This window comes from Silurus aristotelis (genome assembly GCF_946808225.1).
Source record: "Silurus aristotelis genome assembly, chromosome: 4".
NCBI lineage: Eukaryota > Metazoa > Chordata > Actinopteri > Siluriformes > Siluridae > Silurus > Silurus aristotelis.
The window spans coordinates 26,179,728-26,200,352 of NC_139577.1; the positions used below are offsets into that span (position 1 = coordinate 26,179,728).

The 20,625-nt window shown below is 39.5% G+C and overlaps 2 protein-coding genes across 3 annotated transcripts in view; both read right to left on the bottom strand.

Moving 5' to 3' along the window:
- Nucleotides 1–20,625, bottom strand: part of phactr2 (phosphatase and actin regulator 2) — a 279,098-nt gene that overhangs the window by 212,656 nt on the left and 45,817 nt on the right. The window lies entirely within an intron of this gene.
- Nucleotides 1–20,625, bottom strand: part of galnt2 (UDP-N-acetyl-alpha-D-galactosamine:polypeptide N-acetylgalactosaminyltransferase 2) — a 119,215-nt gene that overhangs the window by 55,390 nt on the left and 43,200 nt on the right. For both annotated transcript variants that reach the window (XM_083538553.1, XM_083538552.1), the window contains exon 2: nt 4,137–4,224. In XM_083538553.1, coding sequence (XP_083394679.1) covers nt 4,137–4,224 — 88 coding nt within the window. The remainder of the gene's footprint in view (nt 1–4,136; nt 4,225–20,625) is intronic.

Here is a 20,625-nt window from a genome sequence, read left to right on the forward strand (position 1 = left end):
TCATATTTAATTTGTCTAAAAATCACAAAATGAAAAATTTTAGAACTTCTAACAAATAGCAAAAATAAAGGAAATATCAAAGATTTTGCCAAAGTGAAAGATTTTCCCAGGATGCCATACATATAGTAAATTCCCATTTGGGCTTTAGGGACAGCAGCTGTCTCTGCCATTGGTTAATCGCAAGAAGCTGTAACAGCAATCCGGTCAATGAGACATATGGTAGAATCCAATTCATTTGTCTCTTCTAAAACAAGCCTGGTGTTATTATGAGCCATATAATTAGCACATCTGCCTAATCTTAATCTCTCATTAAAGAGGAGACTTCCAGCAGTGAGCTGAAACCTAAACTCAAGCCAAACGTAACAGTGCTAACTGAATAGAGTACCTCTGCACACATATACACATTTCAATCAGACTGAATCATCACGCCTCTGTACAAACCCAACGAGATGATGAGAGAGACCTGAAATGAGACGAGCAGTGTGACCCTGACCTGTGGTTTGATTGACAGCTTTTTAATGATGTAGGGTCAGAGAAGCTCTGGTCTTGAGTTAGTAAACTACAACAACTCAAACACTCAAGCTAATATCACGCACTGTGATTAGAGAACAGACTTTAAAACATGAGACCAAGATTATAAGAAGCACACAGAGTTAAAGTTTGTTTCAAAAGTAGCATTTGTCTAATTAGCAATGATATTATTGATGGTGTGGTTAGGAGTCATAGTAAAGCAGTAGTGGCAGTCATGGTAACAGTAGCAGCAACAGTAGTAGTATTATTGGTGGTGGGAGGATTAGCACTGGTAGTAGGGGCACCATTAGTAGTAGTAATATTTCTACTTGTAGCATCAGTAACATTAGGAGTAGCATCAGTTGTGGCAATGATTGAGCAAGAGTGGGGGTAGAAAAACTAGCAAAAGAAGCGGCAGTATTAGTATCAGTATGCAATAGTGCTACGAGGAGTGGGGGTTGTGGCAATGGTAGTTGCAGTAGCAGTATTGGAGGTGGGGGGAAGTAGTTCTAGCAGAAGCAGTAGCCATATTAGAGGTTATGGGGTAGTAGTACTAGCAGAAGCAGTAGTAGTATTAGAAGTTATGGGGGTAGTAGTACTAGCAGAAGCAGTAGTAGTATTAGAGGTTATGGGGTAGTAGTACTAGCAGAAGCAGTAGTAGTATTAGAGGTTATGGGGTAGTAGTACTAGCAGAAGCAGTAGTAGTATTGGAGGTGGTGGAGGTAGTAGTACTAGCAGAAGCAGTAGTAGTATTCGAGGTTATGGGGGTAGTAGTTTTAGCAGAAGCAGTAGTAGTATTAGAGGTTATGGGGTAGTAGTACTAGCAGAAGCAGTAGCAGTATTGGAGGTGGTGGAGGTAGTAGTACTAGCAAAAGCAGAAGTAGTATTAGAGGTTATGGGGTAGTAGTTCTAGCAGAAGCAGTAGCAGTATTAGAGGTTATAGGGTAGTAGTTCTAGCAGAAGCAGTAGTAGTATTGGAGGTGGTGGAGGTAGTAGTACTAGCAGGAGCAGTAGTAGTATTAGTGGTTATGGGGTAGTAAATCTAGCAGAAGCAGTAGTAGTATTAGAGGTTATGGGGTAGTAGTACTAGCAGAAGCAGTAGTAGTATTGGAGGTGGTGGAGGTAGTAGTACTAGCAGAAGCAGTAGTAGTATTAGAGGTTATGGGGTAGTAGTTCTAGCAGAAGCAGTAGCCGTATTAGAGGTTATAGGGTAGTAGTTCTAGCAGAAGCAGTAGTAGTATTGGAGGTGGTGGAGGTAGTAGTACTAGCAGGAGCAGTAGCAGTATTAGAGGTGATGGGAGTAGTAGTACTAGCAGAAGCAGTAGTAGTATTAGAGGTGGTGGGGGTAGTAGTACTAGCAGAAGCAGTAGCAGTATTAGAGGTGGTGGGAGTAGTAGTACTAGCAGAAGCAGTAGCAGTATTAGAGGTGGTGGGTGTAGTAGTACTAGCAGAAGCAGTAGTAGTATTAGAGGTGGTGGGGGTAGTAGTACTAGCAGAAGCAGGGGCAGTATTAGAGGTGGTGGGGGTAGTAGTACTAGCAGAAGCAGTAGTAGTATTAGAGGTGGTGGGGGTAGTAGTACTAGCAGAAGCAGTAGTAGTATTAGAGGTGGTGGGTGTAGTAGTACTAGCAGAAACAGTAGTAGTATTAGAGGTGGTGGGGGTAGTAGTACTAGCAGAAGCAGTAGCAGTATTAGAGGTGGTGGAGGTAGTAGTACTAGCAGAAGCAGTAGTAGTATTAGTGGTTATGGGGTAGTAGTACTAGCAGAAGCAGTAGTAGTATTAGTGGTGGTGGGGGTAGTAGTACTAGCAGAAGCAGGGGCAGTATTAGAGGTGGTGGGGGTAGTAGTACTAGCAGAAGCAGTAGTAGTATTAGAGGTGGTGGGGGTAGTAGTACTAGCAGAAACAGTAGTAGTATTAGAGGTGGTGGGGGTAGTAGTACTAGCAGAAGCAGTAGCAGTATTAGAGGTGGTGGGGGTAGTAGTACTAGCAGAAGCAGTAGTAGTATTAGAGGTGGTGGGGGTAGTAGTACTAGCAGAAGCAGTAGCAGTATTAGAGGTGGTGGAGGTAGTAGTACTAGCAGAAGCAGTAGTAGTATTAGTGGTTATGGGGTAGTAGTACTAGCAGAAGCAGTAGTAGTATTAGAGGTGGTGGGGGTAGTAGTTCTAGCAGAAGCAGTAGTAATAGCATTAGTAGTAGTAGTAGTATAGATGGTGGTGGGGATGGGAATGACAGTAACAGCAGTAGCAGTATTCTAGTACAACACATAATAAAAATGCCTAAAAATCTAAAAATGCCTGAACTGTTATGCTTTCAGTAGCCACGTTTACATGTTCACTTTTTATTGTCATTCCGATTATAATCATTCCGATTGAACATTCTGTGGACTGTTTACATGAGCCGTTATCTAATCCGAAATTGTGTTTACATGTGCCGGCGCTTTCAATCGGAACGACTTTGTGTCATGCGCACATCAGCCTATGTCCTGTTTGCCGTGTTTTATTCCCGTCAACATGGAGTGCCATTATTTCTTATGAGCACTATTTTTAAGTAAAGTGTTGCTTTATTTCATAGGCTTTATTTTAAATTCACAGGTCTTATTCAATGGCAGTAATTGGCTTAACGTGTTTACATTGAAAAAAAATGATTTAATTTGTTTTATAAAAAGTTTATCCCACCCCTCCCAAACGGATTACAGTTTCATTCAGTTTGGGTGTTTTTATTCTGATTGAGGTGTAAATATGGAGCATTTTAATTCGGATTGGACTTTTAAACCGATTACAATGCTCCATGTAAACGCACCTAGTGATGTTTATCCAACTGTAATGGAAGGAGTATCGAGTTTCAGTGTTCTGTAAGTTTTTCCTCCATGGAAAAGTCTTCAGGACAAACAGGTGGTAATAATTTCTTACCTCATATCCTATTAACATATGCATTGTGCAAATATTTAATAAAGCATACATTTTTAAATGCAAACAACTTCTGGTGCAGTGTGTTCAGCAGGGCTAAAGCTCCAGTCATTATCTCAGATGTTAAATCCCATTCAAGTCCAATCGACCTGTAGCGAAGAATTCGCTCTATGACGGAGCCTAAACAAAGCTGAAGACGTGCAGTCATTCCCACCTTTATTCCGCCTGTAAGGGAAAAGCATGAGTGCATAGCTCTCCTGCATCAAGTGCCATTATCTGGATTCAAACAGTGAAATTGTGCACAGTGCAAACGGAAACATTTACAGCTTTAAGAGTGGGTAGATAAGACCCCAGAGACACTGTTACAGCTCGAATTGCTGTTCTCAGCCAAAGCATTGTACTGACATTCGTTTGTTTATGCCTGATTACTAAGCAGCTTTAAACTGGAGATTTTAAGAGCCTCGCGAATCCTGGGTAAGAAGTTGCCTGAGGGTGAGAAAGAAGCTGGAGCTGCGGGATGAACATGAGCCTGGGAACTCGTTCCTGCATTTTTCAGCTTCCTTTGCAAATTCATAGGCTTGCTGCATTAGCAGCGAAATCACTCCAGGTGTATAAGGGTACAAGCCAGCAAGTAGATATCCTGAATTTCAGAGGAGAAATTCCGAGTTGAGTTTCAGACTAATGCAGTATTAATAGCACAATGTGTGGATTCAGGTGTACCTGGGGGAAGGGTTTCCACACTCTGCGCTCTGCCGTCTGTGTTGCTGTGAGCTTGAAATCTGCTCGAACTGAAGCCGCTCCAGTCATCCTGTCAGAAAGTAGGGAAAAGAGCATGTTAGTCTTACAAACTGTTTAATATTATTGCCATTGGCCATTTATTTAACCTCCTGAATTGGATAACATGCAAACTTTTTAATACATCAGTAACTTTTTCAACAAGTCACCCATGTTTTGCTTTCTCTGGGTCCGCAACAAATATTTCCACATTCTGGCAATAAAAAAAAATCTGCTGCCATTCAGACAAGCTGTCAGTAGTGTAGAACTAAATCCGAAACACAAGTAGAGCAAGACAGCAGGAAAGGATTCCTTAAGGAAAAGGTCAGTGACGTTACTAAGGCTAATAGAACTTGCTTTGGACACGGACAGCACAAAGTCTGCATGCTGAGTGAAAAAAAAATTCCCTCAAATTCTGACATTGTGCAGTAAATTGTGCTCCATGTCAGATTATATGAAGAAGATCCTCTAATAAGGGATGAAAAAAGTGTAACAAAAACTCTTTTTTCTGAGCTTGGAGTAGCACAGATACAAAATAAAGACAAATGTACTGAGCCGTTTCCAGTAAACTGTTACCACAAAGTTGAAGGAAGACAAATTTATAAATTTACACAAGATAAAAGTTTTAATGTCATTATTCTGCACTTCAGCTACAAATAAGACTCCAATTGAATGTTCTCTGAATCCGAAGAACTCCGCCTTTATAAAAAAATAACCACCCCAAAGCTGGCATTGTTGAGCGAAAGAACTTGTATCAGCAGGCATGGGTCATAAAACTTCTCTTTGTTTTTTTTGTTAAGAGGGTAAAGGATTAAATGTGTTCACTTTGAAGGAGAAGGTATTATTGTTTTGGCTCGCAACTATGGTACTTAGTGCCAAGTAAGACTTTGCCTAGGCTTTGAAGTAAGCTAAACGTGATTGGCTATTTAAAAAGGGGGAGGGGCCTGTCTGTATGTCTTGCTTTGACTTCTCGTTTTAAATAGAGCTACGATGTTTTAAGGCAAAAACAAACAAAAGAGCGTTAGCTACACAACATACTGCAGCATTGCTTTAAAAATAGTAAGGAAAAAAAAAATTGCCCTCATACCATTTCTGTCTTCAAAAAAAACAATCCGACAGTTTGTTAAAAACAATTTAGAGACGTTTAAAAAATAAATAAATAAATAAAAAGGGACATTCGCATCAATAAACCATATTTGCTGCGAACAAGCAACAACTGTAAACCAGTTCCAAAAGCAGGTCATTTCAAGAAACCATTTGATTAAAGTTGACTCCCGAATTGTTTTTAGGATCCTCGAAGTGAAGAATCTACGCAAATTTGAACCGGAATATATAAATATATATCAAACTATTTTGTGAACCATGCAATCCATTATGTTGGTGCCTGAAGAACACTAAAGCAGAAGGGCTCTAAAAGCTCTAAAAGAGCAAGACTTCACTGTAAAATCACTGTAAACCGAGAGTGCACCCCCCCCCCTCGAAAAAGGCAAACTGATGCTTTGGGCTTGATCTAGTTACATTATTGATTTAAAGATCGCCACTGAAGCTCGGCTTTCAGTTCGGGGACACACACAAGCTCCGATTTGTTTGAGGCTCAGCTGGCTCGAGCCTAAGTACATCTATTCTGGCATGAACCTTGGTACGTACTACATACTCTTGTTTGCTAATAGCAAGCTGGTGTGAAAATCTTGAAGCTTACCCACCAAAATATATGTGCCTTGCTGACCTTGACCAGCTGGGCACTCAAGTGTGAGGGGGTTGTTTTCGGTCGAGCCGCTGTTAATCCTTGGCTATGAAAATGTACACCAGAAACTATCCTGGAACATGTTTTTTGTTGTTTTGTTTTTTTTCCTTTTATTATTTGAACTCTACAGGAAAATCTAATTTTAATCAACGACCTTGTAGCCTTGACCACTCCAGTGGACATGGTGAACTAATACACCTAACTGTGTAGGCCAAGAGAAGCAAAGTGAAGTCAACAAGTCTAACTCCACAACAGCATGAAGTTCAAGGTCGAAGATGATGATGAGGATTATTTTTATTTCCAGTGGATTTATTCGTAGTGAAATCGCTATAGGGGTCTGTTTGCATGATGCTTGACCGTAGACCAATTTGGACATTTGTGGTCTTTCAGCCAATAAGGGTGTTAAGAAAGTCAGGTACTGATGTAGGTGAGGTAAGAAGGCATGGGGTGCAGTTCATCAGGGTTAAGGTCAGAGCTCTATTGATCTCTATTAGAGTTGCAAAAGAGGTGGAAAATTTCCAGGAGAACTTCATCTCAGAACTTCATCTCACTTCCAGGAGATTTTGTAAGTTGGAAATTTATTAGGAATTTAAGGAATTCATTTGAAATTTGGGAAAATCTATCTAAACTATCATATACAAACAAATATAAACATTTTGTTTGGTGATTAGCTGATGCATGCAAGATGCATTACATAAATGACATTTTTGACTTTGATTTAATTGTTAGTATATGGAATTCTGCCACCCAAATCACTATAGCTTTTAAGATGTTCCACTCCGAAACCATAATAACCATAATAACCATATCCTCACGAAAGTCTCTTAGTCCAAATGAAAGAACAATTTTATTCTGCTGCCTCCAAAAGAAACCCCAAACAATTGTGTGCCTCCAAGTTGAAGAAACAACGTTTTTGGGGAAAACGTCATGTGCATAAGTGTGTTTGTGTGTAGGTTTTCTTTTTATGCGCACACTGTTGGACGAGGAACTATAGAAGAAAATTGCACTGCATTGCATCATATCTCACATAACCGAATTCTTAAAAAATGCTCGGAGGAATCAAGGGAATAGGAGGGTTCTCGGTCACGGATACCAGTGTGCTTCGTACATGGACTATGTCCTCCAAGGGAATTATCTAAAAATCCATTCCTCAAAGCCACTATGAAATCAGAGAATAAAGTATGACCAGTATGCAAGAAGCGCCGACTCTCAAAAAAGCAACTCTCAAAAGATTATTGTTGAGAATTATTAATAATTGTATTAATATATACAATATAATACAAATGCCATGGATGTTACCCCTGATGTAGAGAAACTAGAGGATCTTCACACATATTCACCAAGAGACTAAAGTATTAGAGAGAATCACCGCATGACCCGTAGTCCTAAACTCATCGGTTCTCACGGTTCTCTGAGAATGAGCTTAATGTCTCCCTGCGGACAAAAGAGAACGTCTGAACACGTCGATTTCCTGTACCTGAACAATGACACAATGCAAAACCACCTTTATCTCTGTTCCCGACTGCATCATCATCATCCCTGTCAAACTTTTTTCCGAAGCACAGTATAACAGTTTATGTTAAAAAAAATATATATTTCTTTAACATAAACTGTTATACTGTGCTTCGGAAAAAAGTATATATATATATATATATATATATATATATATATATATATATATATATATATATATATATATATATATATATACCACCAGAACCTCCACCTGCTCATTTAACATCTCTGTGGTTCTTTAGATTTTCCTTCTTGTTTTTAATCCTCAACCTTGCGAAACTGCACTCATTATTGCTGGCATTCAGCAAAAATAATTAGGTGGAATAAACACTATTATAAACAAAACAAATGACTGGACACCTTTCCAGTCATATGTGGTTCTCCCCCAAACTTATCACAAAGTTGGAGAAATAATTGTATAGAAAGTCCTAAGATACTGCAGCCTTAAATTTTCCCCTCACTTGAATTCAGCTGGAATTCCCCTCACTTGAACTCCAGCATGGAAATGCCCCTGTACACAAAGCCAGCTCTGTGATTAGATGGGTTACATGGGTTGGAGTAAAAGATCTTAAGCACAAATCTCCACAAGCACACTTTAAAATCTAGTGGACCACGTTCCCAGAGGAGTGAAGGATGTCATAATAGCAAATGGGGACTTTAATGAGATGTTTAAAAAGCACATATTCATATAGTGAATGTAAAAAAGGTCTCTAAAGGCGTTTTCACACTTCTTAGACAGTTTGCTAGTAATGTGATTATCTGATTTGCAGATGTGGCTGTAAACTTTAAACATAGAACTCTAATTAGACATTTAACATGCTAATCAACTTCACCGTATTGAACCACATTGCTGCAGCTATCAATAGCCAAATGTCAATGGTGCAAAACTGGCAATGTTTGGCAGGTGGAAGGGACTATATTTTCTCTCTGCCTGTCAATCAGAGCAACAATAGTTAATCGTGTGCACCTATGAGCTTATGTATGCAGAAGAGCAAAGACAGCAAACAAACAAAGAATTTTTTGTATTCTTTAGTCCAGATTTCCAGAATATAAAATATATACACACACACACACACACACACACACACACACACACACACACACACACACACACACACACACACACACACACACACACTAAGACGAAGTACAAGGTCCCCTGGTAGTCTAGTGGTTAGGATGCGGAACCAACCCCAGCTACTCTTAGTGCCGGTCCCAAGCCCGGATAAATGGGGAGGGTTGCGTTAGAAAGGGCACCCAGCGTAAAAATGTGCCAAATCAAACATGCGGATAATCCGCTGTGGTGACCCCTAATGGGAGAAGCCGAAAGAAAGTAGTGGGAGACGAAGTACACAAAGCATGTAGTTGAGTTAATACAGGAATACACTAAAAAAAATAAGACTCCAGTAAAAGTGCTCACTTTAAACTTTCACTTGAGTAAAAGTACAAAAGTATTTGCTTTTAAATGTACTTAAGTATCCAAAGTACTATGATTTATTAGGATTATAAATGTTTTATTGTAGCAATAATTAAGCTCGCTCTCTCTCTCTCTCTCTCTCTCTCTCTCTCTCTCTCTCTCTCTCTCTCTCTCTCTCATATATACTCCCACTGTTCTCACAGCATTCTCTCCTGCTCTTATTTAAAGCCGCAGTACATCTTCAATGACTTAAAACTTCACTACCTTCACTATTGGTAAAAGTTTGTATCCACTCATAAATAAAAAAAGGAACGACTGATTTCGCAAAATGCAGTTGAGTAAAAAAAAAAAAAAAAAGTCTGATATTTGACTTGTAAATGTAGTGAACTTAAAGTCAAAGTCTCCCCAAATGGAAATACTTCAGTAAAGTACAGCAGAGGTGGCAAAAGCACACACATCCTTCATGCCAGTAGAAGTACACATACTCATGTTTTAAAAAAGACTCTGGTAAAAGTTGAAGTACTGACTACACTTTTTCACTCAAGTTAAAGTAAAGAAGTTTGGGCTTAAGTAGAAGTAGCCATTACTACTACCTCTTTTGGTGTCACGCTGGTAACTGGACCTTTACGTCATATTAATTTATTAATACAAACAAATTTCAATTGTTATCTAATGAATGTATCCAGGCTGAACAACCACTATATAAAACACAAGCAGAGAAAAAGATGATGATCAGGTGAAAAGGAATGTCTCTGTTCTCAGTCATGTTTACATCACTGACTCCCTCTGTCTCATCCACCTTAACCCCAGATTTCTTGCCTTCTGTCTTGCTCGTTGTTGGCTTTGAAAACTAGTCTACGTCTGTGGCGTGCGAGAACCAGGAAATAATAAAACAGTGGTAGGTTGAAAAAGCCACACATAGACAGGAAATTGGTTGATGGGCTTAAAAAAAAAAAAAAAAAAAAAAAAAAAAAAAAAAAAAAAAAGTATGAGGTAGAAAGTACAGATATTTGTGTAAAGGATGTAATGAGTGAAAGTAAAAAGTAAAAAAATAAAATAAACAGCGAAATAAAGTACTATTACAAATTTGTATTTTGTTATTTCCCATCTTTAAAGTACAGACACCCTAACAACTAAGCTACAGTACTTAAGTACAGTAACAAATTACATTTACCTCGTTACAGTCCACCATTTGATAACATATGTCTTGAATAAAAATGATTATTATTTTTAAAATGTAAAATACTGTATCAGGTCAGTTGCTCACAGCTACAAAAAAACACAAATAAACTAACAAAAAAACAAAACCACACCTCCTGCTGCCTATGATCCATATCCACTTGGGTTACTTCATAGCTCACATAGTACGAATGAGGCTAAATCTCATGAAGTAAACAGAGCACACTTCACATCAGACTGTCTATTTTGATCCACGCATTAACAAATCCATGTTCTCAACTGCACAAATGAACCATACCAAGAATGGCAACATACCAGGGTTTGAATCGGAACGCATCAGAACACACCCTGAATAACTGTGCCTTTTTGTCCCTAAATTACTCCGACTATGCGCAAGAAATAATAACATTGCATCATATTTTAAAGGTTGATGTTTTTTTAAAGAATGAGACCCTAATAAGCCTTGCTGAAATGTAGCCAATGTCTTTTTTTAATAAAAAACAAAGCACCATCCCAGTCTTTTAAAAAGCACCATCACCATCAGCAGGGTTAAACGTGCTTTAATGCAAGTGTGCAACAAAACAGACGCTGTTTAATCCCTTTATTGCCAAGTGCTACAGAGTGGAACGTAATGAGTTTCACCAGTGCACAGCTCTGACACACAACCACGGAGGAGCAGAATCTAAAAGAGAGTTGGACGAACGAAGAAAACCAGAGCGCTGCCTTTATCCACGTGCAGAACGTTGGCATGTACACGAGCCATAAAAAAAGATAACGTCAAAAGATTTTTTACTATATACTGCATCAATATACAATGATTTACTGAAGCCAGGAAATGAGTGATGTACATTCACAGAACTACCCTCTGGAACAGATACAGCCGGGGGAAGGGCAGTGAGCTGGCAATAGGTCATGTGATGCATAAACTATCGCTTCGATACGTTTGTTTTTTTTTACTTTTGGTGTATCTGATATCAGTTACAGTGCGCACAGGCTTTCTTAAACCTGAAAAAGACCAAGATACGTTCTCTAACGGTCCAGGCTGAGTGTGTTCACTGGAGCTTCATTTTCCTCTTCTTGGCAAACAGGAATGGAGCCTACACTAATGTAGTCTTCTGCTGATGTTCATCCATTTATATTTAGGACATTCGAAAGTCTTAATCAGAGCGACTTAAGTGCTCAAGGGCCCAACAGTGGCATTTAAGCAGAGTTGGGATTTAAATGAATGACCCTGAAATGGGAAATCAACAGCTTAACCACTAAACTACCGCTTCATTCACTCTCTGCATCCTAACATGCTTTTCTGTTGACCACAGTTGTAAAGAGTGATCGAGTTGCCACAGCTTTGGTGTTTACTCAGTCCTGTCTACTCATTAACCTCTGACTCTATAATGTCTAAAATCCAACATCATATGTGCATGAAAATCTGAAATGAAAAAAAAAAAAGATGTCTGAAATGTCCTTATTATTCCCCCCTACATTTTAAATGTAAACTAAAGCTCTAGATATGCATAATTTTATGCATTGCACTGATTAGATAAGAGCATGAATGAGTGAGCAGATATACAGATTTTTTAAGCAGAACATTTAAACCAACCTAAAAGTCTCTCTCAGAGGAGAGAAAAAAAAAAAAGTAATAACTACCAGCTCCCCAAGATGAGCCAAAGACACGCTACACCAGAGAACATAATGAGGTGTGCACTATGACATAGTGGGCCTTTTCCTACAAACACATGGTTGGTTCAATCACTTGGTTCAATCTATAGAATTGAGCTTATCCCAAGCTTTGTGAAAATTAAAGCTGAATAAATGCAGTATATAAAATGTCTATCTGGAAATTGCACTACAATGTCATTCTCAACTTTAATGTGTTTTAAAAAAAGAAGACATGAATTTAGGAAAAACTAAATAAACTTTTTTGGCCCAACAAAGAACTTAAAGCTCCAGTAGGCTGCCAAGTACAATGCTAATGCTAACTGACTAGGCTAAAAACTAGTCGCTAATGTATTTCACTAAAATTGGGACCCCTAACTTGTCCAGCCATATGTGGTTCTTCCCTAAATAATTACCACAATGTTAGAAGCACACAACTATAAAGGATGACCATGTTTGAGTGTTAATTTTCAATTCACTTCAACTAAGAAACCCAAACCTGTTCCAGCATGACAATGCCCCTGTGTACAAAGCGCGCTCCATGAAGATATGGGTTTGAAATAAAAGATTCGGAGAGGCTCAACCCTATTAAACCCCTTCGAAGCGAGATGGAACGCTGACTGTAACCCAGGCCTCCTCACTCCACATCAGTACCTGACTTTTCTAACGCCCTGGTGGCTGAATGAGCACAAATCTCCACAAGCACTCTCCCAACATCTAGTGAAACATCTTCCCAGAAGAGTAAAGGATATTGTAAAAGTAAATGAGGACTAAATGTGGAATAGGATGGTCAGTTGTCTACAAACCTTTGTTCATGTAGTGTAGTTAGACATTATTTACAGCTGTATTTCTAGAATTCTGTAATAAATAATCATATTCGTATTAATACATTTCATTATTTCAACATAAATCTACATAAAAACAATTCCCTTTAAGTTTTCTGGTCTATCGTGCTATCCGCGAGAGACCGGGAAAACCAGCGAAACAAATTCGTTATTTAGCAAATGTAATTCTGCGATACACCGGGGGTGCAAGATTCAAACCTTGGTAAAGCAGGGGATAAGTGTACTTCACTGCATGCCTTACTGTGTATGGTTGTGTGTGAATATTATATATAAATATATTTACATATATATTTACAGATGCTCTCCACCTTACGAAAGACTTACGACTTTGTTAATTTTTGTTGCTCGTCCAATGCGTATCATGTAGATTCGTTACGGTCGACGTCTGGCTGGCGGCGGCTGTCCTCCGTTTTTTAATGTTTTCGACTTTGAACAAATTTCACTTTGAGGACACGTTTGTTCGTATTTGCGAAAGTTCGTAAAGTGGGGAGCGTCTGTATATAAATATATATGATTTTAAATGCATTCGTAGAGACTGGTGTCTTTATTTTTGACGATACTCTATATAAAAAAAATTGTTTGTAAACACCTGATCTCCCCATCCCACCCCTACCTGCCTGTTGACCCTCTTTTTCCAGACTTATTCCCCTTTTTGCGATTAAAATACCCTCCACTCCTCTGGGAAAGTTCCCAGTAGATTTTGGAGCATGGCTTTTGTGAGTTTGTGCTCAGTGAGCCAAAACAGCATTAGTAAGTTTAATCACTGATGTAGGGTGAGGAGGTCTGGGGTGCACTCGATGTTCTCATCTCTTTTCAGGACACCTGACTTAAGGAAGCCATGTCTTCATAGAGCTCGCTTTGTGCACAGGTGCATGCTGAAACAGGTTTGTGCCTCTTAGTTCCAGTGAATGGAAATCTCAACACTACAGAATACATTCAATACGATCGTGCGCTTCCAGCTTTGTGCTAACAGTTCAGAGGGAAACCCATATACTCCATGTTTAACTGTGATGCAATAGTTATGTGACAGCTTTGCACTGTATTAATTATTGCTTCAGTCCAGCAGTGCTTCCATAGACGTCCATATATTTCTCTTCGGGGAAACAAAAATGTTCCTCACAATCCCACATTATTTACTACAAGCACTAAAAATGATTAGCATTAGCTAGTTCAGTCCTCGTAAATATAGTGCAGGATGAGGTAGGATTTAGAAAACACAGACCACTGCCAAATAAAACATGCATGTCTAACAACCTCGGACATCTCAGTCCTCTGAATCGTCCAGCTTGACTAGTTGTTCAGGTCTGAGTCAAGCTGTATAGAGACCTGTAAATACCTGAACAATTGTCTCAAAGATAATTAAAAGATTCCTTTGATACTTTTTATGGACACAGTGCTTCAGATCACCTATTTAATCCAAAAAACAAACAAAAAAAAAAAAACATTTAGCAGCGGCTGGAACAGGAAAGATTAATCGACAGTTCTGCCGAGGAGGAAAGAGTCTGTAAGGCAGTGTTTCTAAATTGTCTCCAGATTTTACAGGAAGCTTGTACTACAAAGAAACAGTAGACAGCTTCCATTTATAGTCATAATGGAGAAGAAGCCAGGATTGCAACATTAGAAGAAAGCCGAGTCAGCCAGATGAGGTAGGCCGATACGGTTACACAAAAATTGTAGTATGATCTATATATATATTTTTTTTTCCTTCATGTTTTAGAAATTGACTATTGGTAGAAAAGGTCAAAGAAGCCGAGATCTACAATTAAACTTGAATAACATCATCGTGACAACTTTCCCAGAGCATATTGTGGTAGAAAGAAGTTCTCATTACTATTGTAGATGATAAAGGCAGTAAAGTCACGACCTCTTCACCCAAAAATCCATATTTCTGTAAAGTACAGGGGAAATAAAATAAAGCTGAAGGCCATTTGGTGTTCTGGAGGAGAAGCTGACTTAGTGTTGGTACAGATGTGCCTCTTCTTAATGAACCAAGCTGGATTGTGGGAAATTGAAGAGGGTAGCACTTAGGGCTAATTTATGGGGATGAGTAACTGAAAGGCTTGTGGACTTGTACACCACGAAAATCTCTACAGCATGTGGCAGGAAACTGCAGTGCTGTGCATCAAGTGAACACTGACACTTCTATTACCCATCATTAAACCATTAGAACCAGGGGGTTGGGGGGGTGGCGTGACTGAGAGGGATCGAGAAAACCTCGGGGTGAGGACGAGACACACATTTTTGGTCTAATATTGCCACAAATGATCCTGTAACACGGTGCAAACAATATCAATATTGCTTTATTGCGTTTTTTTCGATCAAAATGGTTTGCATTTGGTGCATACTGGTATTGAGATACTGCCAGCATACCTGTGTGTAATGAGAACAGGGGGACGCCAGTGCACAATTATCTAGTTTGGAGATCCAAACTATATAAATCACCTGCTCCTGTCTGGATGGACGGAATTGGTTTCGGAGTGACGTGAAGTGTCCGAGCCTACAAAATGAATGAAAGTACATCTGGCACCCCCCCCCAAACTGATGCGCTATTTCTGGTTTCCTCATCAGGGCGTGCTGATTGAATATATATCATCAACGCTCTAATAAGGGAAGAAACCCTACAAACCCTTTAGTGCATAATTCTGGGAAGCGTCCGCCAGGCTGACCAGCAAAAAAAGGTCATTTTAAATGAGCTTTGTGAGGCTTCCAAAGCTTCACATCTCTGTGCAGTGCTTCTCAGACACACACACACACACAGTCTACGTGAAGAGAAAAGCCGAAAGCCAAGAATAGCACAGGAACCTCATCTGTCTTCAGGACTGTGAAATCTCTCTACTGCTACTGTGAACACAATTCACAATTCTACACATAAAGCAATGACATTCTATTTCGCTCTAATAAAGGAGGCACATTTTTTATTCATTTTAATTAGTTGATTGTTCGTTCCCAGAAGTAGATGACTAATTGGTCTTCCCAAGTAAAGCCAAACCGATTTGATTTAATTCATAATCTCTCCCTTTCACCCAAACTCCTCTGCTTTCTGCTCCTACCGTGATCCTGTTGTTTTCATCCAGATCACCTACTTCTGAATAAAGTTCTCTTCAACTGGAGACCATTCTCTTCTGCTAAGGATGATTCCACACAAACAGCCTAAAGGTTACTGTCGCGGGTTAGACTCGAGAACCAGGAAAGAACCATGTAGACAATATAAAGTTTGCCACAAAATTGATAAGTTAAACAACTCCGGTCAGGCATAGCATTATGACCACTTGCCTAATATTGTGTTGGTCGCCGGTTCACCGCTGCTCCTTCCTTAGACCACTTTTAATGGATACTGACTGCTGCAGATCGGGAAAAATTAAAAATAGCCGTCACAATTTTCCCCTCGTCAAACTCTTGCACAAATCCTTAAACTTGCCCATTTTTCCTGCTTATAACACATCGACTTTGAGGACAAAATGTTCACTTGCTGCCTTGTATAGGCCACACACTAACAGGTGCCATGATGAAGAGCTAATGTATATAATGATATGCCTGATCGAAGAACAGTTGGTGAATGGACATTCGGTGTAACCCAAATGAGGATGTTCCCTTCTAAATCTGGTTCCCATCAAAGTTTCTTCCTCATATTCAGTGAGTTTTTCCTGGTGTTTCTTAGCACTGGCTGTACTAATAAAATCAAATTGAATTTGGGCTATTATTAGCTTTGCTTTTTACAACAATTAAATACAGGTTACAAATATCAGCTTTAGCGTTTTTTTTTTCAGGCAACGCTCGACCAAAAAATATAATTGTACAAAATAATTTTGCTATTTCACACAAGCAAGAGTAGTTATAAGGAAAACTGGTTGTGATGATATTCAGCATTAAGTGATCATATATCTACTGCTAATGATTTTATACAACTGCTTTGTAAAGACAAAATAAACAATGTAGAGTACATTTGAACCCTCGCTAAGGGCAATGTCAACAGTCTACGCTGCTACACTGACTCAGGACTACAGTTTGCTTCTGATTACTATCACTGCACCCCGCAACATCGTTCAGCTGTAATAAATGGCCATTCGGTGCAAACCAGATGAAGATGGGTTTCCTCTTGAGTCTGGTTCCTCTCAAGGTTTCTTCTTTATGCCATCTTGGGGAGTTTTTTCTTGCCACAGTCACCACCGGCTCCCTCATCAGGGACAAACTTACACTTATAAAGAACATCTTATTCATTTTTATCACCACATTGTCTGTGTAAAGTTGCTTTGAGACAATGTCTGTTGTGAAAAGCGCTATAGAAATAAACTTGACACTCACACTCACAGAACTGCGGGTTCTGCGGCTAAAAGTGGAACTTTACGGCTTATACGGTGTGATACAATCAGTGAAACATCCCAGGGCAGTTTGAATAAATATAAGCCTTCAACAATACAAACTGCTGTATTATAAATCTACACATCATCGTTTAAACATGTATACACTTAGATGGATGGCCTGGTGGGTCCGCTACAATTACAAAGTTGAAAGACTGAGCGGCAGAGAAGGTCATGTCAATAGAAAAAGACCCTATTTTAATAAGCAGCCAGTCTTGGGTGGAGCTGGTTGACTATTGCGCAGTCCAATCATTTTTTTTCCCCCCCAGGCTGACAATGAAACAATAAATGTACTAGAACACATCGTTCGACCCCAGAGCTCCATTGAAACTTTCCCACCAGTTGACCAGGTGGTGTTCTGACCATGTGCATTTCCATGTCTGCGATTTCATCCTGGACAGCAAGTTAGAACAACGTTTGTTTGTTTATTGAGCTTTAATGCCATGTTAGCATCAGGGCTAAATACATGGAAGACAGTGTTATCACTGTTATTACATTTAAATGACTAGCTAAGACAAATCAGTTTAACATGAGACAAAAAAACTTAAAATCCATTCAGGTGATACATTATGAAAGATCCCTTGTAAGCATGTGTCTAAATGAAATAGTTTCTAGCAGCATCGCAAAAGTTACAGTCCAACAAGGTGTGTGTTATAGTCAAGGGAACCTGACATGAGAGACATAAAGGTAGAGCTTCACCCAAATTAGACCAAAGAGCAAACGTGTAATTGTGCATGAAACTGGGCAAATCTCCCACAGAGATATTAGACGTGACATGCGATTGACATACAGCGATGCCTCAACGAGTCGTTCGAGGTGTTTTGAGTGGAACGCACGCTTAAAGAGCTGTAGAACATCACTGGAAGATGGTGAGAGATCAAGAAGATGAGCTCAACCCCCGAAAATGTCGAGACCATTCGTGTGCATGATGATCCACATGATCTCACCGTCCTCACCAGATCTGGCACCTGCAGCCTTCGCCCTCTTCCCGAAGATGAAGTTAAGGTCCAGTTTAAAGGTCGCCGTTTTGACACCATTGTGGAGATCCGGCGCGAATCGCAGAAGGAGTTTGAGGCGCTTTCAAATAAAGACTTCCAGGTTATATTCCAGATGTGGCAGGAACACTGGGAGCGCTGTATTGCTGTGCAAGGGGACTATTTTATAGGTGACTGTGTGTAAACGTAGATAAATGAAGTCTTCTTGTAAACGGAGCTGGTTTTAAAACTTTTTGATGCCACCTCGTAGATAATACGACTTGCCAAATGAAAGGTTAATAGTTGACCTCAAACCTGAACTGGTAGAAAGACTGGGATAAAGAGCGGAATAACAGACAGAGCGTTCATTACTGGGGTCTGAAGACACGTTCACGTTCGCTTTCTGATCCTGCTACGGCTGAAGTAGAACGTTGTCCGGTTTAAAATCGTTTCTTTCATTATGAAGTGCCGTAGTTTTTTGTGTTTTGTCTCATTTATGTTGTCTCATGTAGCGCCCTCATCCTGGGAAAACTTTGTTCCGTTTCACTGTGTACTGCACTGTATATGGTTGGAATGACAATTAAAGCCGACTTGACTTGACTGAAGGGATCGAGATCGATGGAAAAGACATTGTGAATAAAAACCTGTGTAATAACGGACACTTTTTCAGGTTTGTGTGATCTGCAAGGAGCAACTGGTCGCCAAGTGACTGAGCATGTCGGCGCATGACTGTATCACATTGTACACAGTGCTATCGGACTACAATGTTCATCCTCAATACAATGCGCCAACTAAGGGAATACGTCAGTTTCATATCCAGAATATCTTACCAAGCTACTTTCCTTTACTTTATAATGTTTCACAGTTCTCACATATTTCTCCTGTTATGACATGACAACAAAGATTGAATGTGTAAAAAAACTAAAAAAAGCATATTTTTTAGAGGCCATTTAAATTCTTGCGTGTGTGTGTGATATGCTATATAACAAACAAAATTCGCCACCGATGATTCATAGATCCTCCAAAGCGTAGACACGTTAACCTCTGTGGACTTCTTAAGCTTCTTGTAAACAGCATGCTCATGGTTGGTACGCAATTAACCGGTAAACAACGCAACACCTAGATACACAAAACCGAACCCAAACTAATGTCATTTGTATAAATGCATTTGTGCTGAGAAAAATAAATCATTTAAAATGGCACGTGGGAAGTTTAAAGGCCTGAGACGGTCAATGAGACGCATTTGTAGACCTGTTCACACCAGCAACTCTATAAATACTCTCTCAGTTGTTCAGTGATTATCTGCATGATGAACAGTATTTAACACAATGCATTGATGCGGAATGGGATGCTCAAAAAGGAATCGTGTTGTTAAGTGTCCACAAACTTTTGTCTATGTAGTGTATGTGCAGATTGCATTGCATGCACTGTAAAAGGTGAGGTTTTGTAGCTATTTCCTGTATTCCCGTTACTGGTCCCTCAAAAAATACAACTAAAAACAAGACTCAGGAAACCTGTACGCAATTAAAAGTAGTAAAAAGATAAAAGCCTGAGCATTAAGGTTACACCAACCCACTGACTCCACGTTCTTACATGCACAGAAAAGTACAGAACAGTCCTAACAGATGTGCTGCCAGAGGGCAACAAATGGCACTGAACACAGCTCATTACGGCTTCCCAAACCAAAGGGCCCTGCTGAATTTGCGTGCCCCTTTCTCGCAAGCGTTAAGAGCTGTCTGATATTTGCCATTTCGGGCCTGTGCTCCTACTTAAGAGATTCTATGAGCTTGTTTAACCGGCGGTACTTTTAACAAGCTGCCACTACAAGAGCTGTCAAGATTCTGCTGTCAGACTGAATCTGTTCCTGATGCATCAACACCTGGCAAAGCTCCATTATCAGGCTATTAGCATTTGATCATGCAAAAACCTCTCTGCAGGAGAAGAGTTCACATTTTTCTTGGTGCTACGCAGAAAAAACAAAGGACTAAATAAGATTTATAGGATTTCTTCAAATTATATAGCAGCAAAATGAGTTTTTCAGCGAGATGTGCAACAGGTACTCATGTCGTTCAAGGTCCGGCTCAACATTCTGTAGATCGCTGGGGGTTTCCCTATACTTTGGATAACAAACGACTCTTAAGGGTAGAGCTTGTTATCGTATCTTATCGTCTACATGGGAATGTGAATATTACCTTTTAGAATAAAACTTTACATCAGCACTTCTCAATCTTCAATTACATAAACTCCTTGCGTTTTTTTGTTGCTGTAAAGATGCGCTATATTCATGTTTTAAGTAGAAAAAGAAAAAGCGTGCATCGCTGCTCATGTTGAACATAGGGGTATTGCAGGAGGGCATGCGAAAGGATGAAACGGATTAAAGTGTGTATTAGATTGGCTAACTTTTACCGACTTGGTGCAAGTGCTCCTGATTTTAACAATTTACCTCAGAGTACGCTCCAAATTACACCAAAACAAACTAGAATAAAAACCAAAAACGGTTAGAATTTCCTCATAATAAAAATGAGCAATCCAAACGGACCTCGCTACTGAACATTTTAAACGCTCTGGAAGCCCCAACCCTTCTTTTAATTATCATCAGTAACATTTTGGCCCTTTTTTCCAGTTAAAAAGAGACGGATATAATGTTGGACGGAGATTTAAATGCATGTTCTGGGATTGAGGGTTGAAAGGTGCAAGAAATTTGGAAAGGTTTAATACACTTTTACACATTCTTTACAAAGGTTTGTAGA